Source organism: Lactuca virosa, chromosome 6, assembly GCF_052849685.1.
Source record: "Lactuca virosa cultivar CGN04683 chromosome 6, Lactuca_virosa_CGN04683_v6, whole genome shotgun sequence".
NCBI lineage: Eukaryota > Viridiplantae > Streptophyta > Magnoliopsida > Asterales > Asteraceae > Lactuca > Lactuca virosa.
Genome location: NC_136431.1, coordinates 258,531,924 through 258,534,796, shown reverse-complemented (window position 1 = coordinate 258,534,796; position 2,873 = coordinate 258,531,924). Strand labels below are relative to the sequence as shown.

Genomic DNA, 2,873 nt, shown 5'->3' with positions numbered 1-2,873 from the left:
AAAAAATTTATAAATGCTTTTTTTTTTTGCAGAAACTATGACGCGTCTAAATATGTCAGAAAAAATGTCTCTAAGCAAATCATGTTGGTACTTGAAATATGGTATTTTTCTACAATGTATTTATTGAGCCAGATTTGTGAGTCAAATCCATGCTTCCCAAATAATCCAAACATGTTAAAGCCACAAACATGACATATCTCGTCAACGGAAAATAATAAAATTATAATATTAACAATTAACATAAACCCGTTTGTTAAAATTAAACTTTACACATTGAGGTCCCAAAATACTTTTTAACTGATTGAGTAAACAAGCGATGTGATACAACATGGTATGATCCTTAAATTTCAAAAGAAAATATACAAAATAAATCCAAGTATCTACATGAATAGGGATAGAGATAGTTTGGACCGGATCCGGTTTACGAACGCACTTTTTTTTGGCAAGAGTAAGATACAGGGAATACACATATAGTATATGTAGGGGTGGGGAGGGGTCTAATGGCGTGAAGAAGAGAAAGCCAATGACGTTTGGGAAAGCGAAATAAAAAAGAGATCCAACTTCCAAGATCATGTTGAAGAAGAGCCACCGTTACACTTCCTCCCTCTAATTATACTGTTTTTGGTTTGCTGTTTCACTTCTTCTCCTCATTCATTCTCGATACATATATATGTTAATCGAAAAATTGGGGGCTCTTTTGTTGTTTTGATTTGGATCTGAGCTGGGTAATTGAAAAACCCGATCTGGGTTTGTCTATTCGCAACGTGTAATGGAGGAAACCAGATTGTGCTCATGGACCGTGTTTCGATCCATTTTCGCCATATTTCAGTGGTGGAGTTTCAATGTTGCTGTCATCATCATGAACAAATGGATCTTTCAGGCATGTATCTTTCTATGATCTATTCGTATTTTAGCTATTGTTGAATTTCCTTGCACGTATGTAACTCCAGACCTATAAATTCAATTCATGCTCCCTGTTCCACTACTATACCCTATCTTGCTTCTTGTATATCTAACTTATAATACCACATCATATCAATCTGTAAGCATTTTGGTTCCAAATTAAACTAAAACTATATCGATTTACCATTTAATTTTCTGAAATCCCGTATCAATTTCTTTCAGAAACTTGATTTCAAGTTCCCTTTGACGGTATCATGTGTACACTTCATATGCTCATCTATTGGGGCGTATGTTATGATCAAAGTGCTGAAGGTTAAACCACTAATCTCAGTTGAACCTGAAGATCGCTGGAGAAGAATCTTCCCAATGTCGTTTGTGTTTTGTATCAATATAGTTTTGGGGAATGTCAGCTTACGTTACATCCCAGTTTCATTTATGCAAACAATCAAATCATTTACCCCTGCAACAACAGGTTATAAAATATCTCTTTCGTGCTTTTATATATAATCGCAAATTTGCAATATGAATATGAGTTGCATTTACAGTTGCATTCAATGCTAAAGCATTAAGAACAGTGATTTTGCAGTGGATGGTTTGGAGAAAGTACTTTGACTGGAGAATTTGGGCTTCTCTTGTTCCAATCGTTGGAGGGATTCTTCTTACTTCTGTTACTGAACTTAGCTTCAATGCCTTTGGTTTTTGTGCTGCTTTATTTGGGTGTCTTGCCACTTCTACAAAAACCATTCTTGCAGAATCTTTGCTTCATGGCTATAAGTTTGACAGGTGTCCTTCATTCATCATATTTTATATATATGTATATCCTCCACTATGCCACTGACACCGGTCTAATACATGTCAAACACAGTACAATCTGTTCAGTCTTGTCCTGTATTATCAATGTGACCATAATATTTACCGTCTCTAATTTTTTTTTTTTTTTAAATTTTGACATCAGCATAAACACGGTGTACTACATGGCACCATTTGCAACGATGATTTTGGCAGTACCTGCATTGCTTCTAGAAGGAGCAGGAGTTATTGCATGGATCCAAACAAGCCCTAATCTTCTATCATCATTCATCATAATTATAGGGTCAGGAGTCATGGCTTTTTGCCTTAACTTCTCCATATTTTATGTCATCCATTCAACTACAGCTGTCACTTTCAATGTCGCCGGAAATCTTAAGGTATTATCATATCTTCAATCCACTTCACATTTTTCTTTCAGAAGAAAAAAAACTTTCCTTTATTTGTGTATCATAGCATCCTACTTTCATTTGAATGATATTTGCTATAACTGCATCATTGTTTTCATTTTTTTTTTGGTAAAGGTGGCATTTGCAGTTGCATTTTCATGGATGATATTTAAAAACCCGATTTCGCCCATGAACGCATTTGGATGCGGGGTAACGCTTGTGGGGTGCACGTTTTACGGGTATGTGAGACACAGGCTGGCGAATCAACTACCGGGAACACCGCGTACGCCGCGGACCCCGCGTTCTCGTTTGGAAATGGCGCCACTTGTAAACGATAAAATAGATGATAAAGTTTAGTTTTTGTTTCATTGGTATTTTACTATTTACTATTTAGATAAAAAAAAATATTATTATTATTTACTGGAGTCGTTATATTATTCAGATGTTAGTACGGGAACTAGTGATGATTGATGACGGCACAAGGGCAGGTTTATGTGTTTTGCCTTTGAAACACTTTATATGATTAGTATGTGTTCAGGAGGATATGATATAATTTTGTTCAGTATTAATCCCTATGTGTTTTATTACTTTTTAGTGACTTGATGTTGTTCTATGAAAAGTATTCAGATTAAGTATAATGTGGAATGTATTTATGTATTGTATGTATATACTAGGTTTATACCCGTGGAACTCCACGATTTAAAAATTGAAATAGAATTATACTTTTGATAGTGTAATAAAAAAAGATATCAAATTTTAGAAATAATGAAGAAT

General features: G+C 34.7%; 1 protein-coding gene across 1 annotated transcript; it reads left to right on the top strand.

Moving 5' to 3' along the window:
* The first annotated feature begins 459 nt into the window (after positions 1-459).
* Positions 460-2,668, top strand: LOC145120583 (UDP-galactose transporter 1-like). The gene is made up of 5 exons (XM_079056390.1): positions 460-880; positions 1,126-1,375; positions 1,479-1,686; positions 1,859-2,090; positions 2,235-2,668. Exons 1-5 carry the CDS (start codon positions 770-772, stop codon positions 2,454-2,456), a joined length of 1,023 nt encoding a protein of 340 aa, XP_078912516.1. The 5' UTR covers positions 460-769; the 3' UTR covers positions 2,457-2,668.
* The last annotated feature ends 205 nt before the right edge of the window (positions 2,669-2,873 follow it).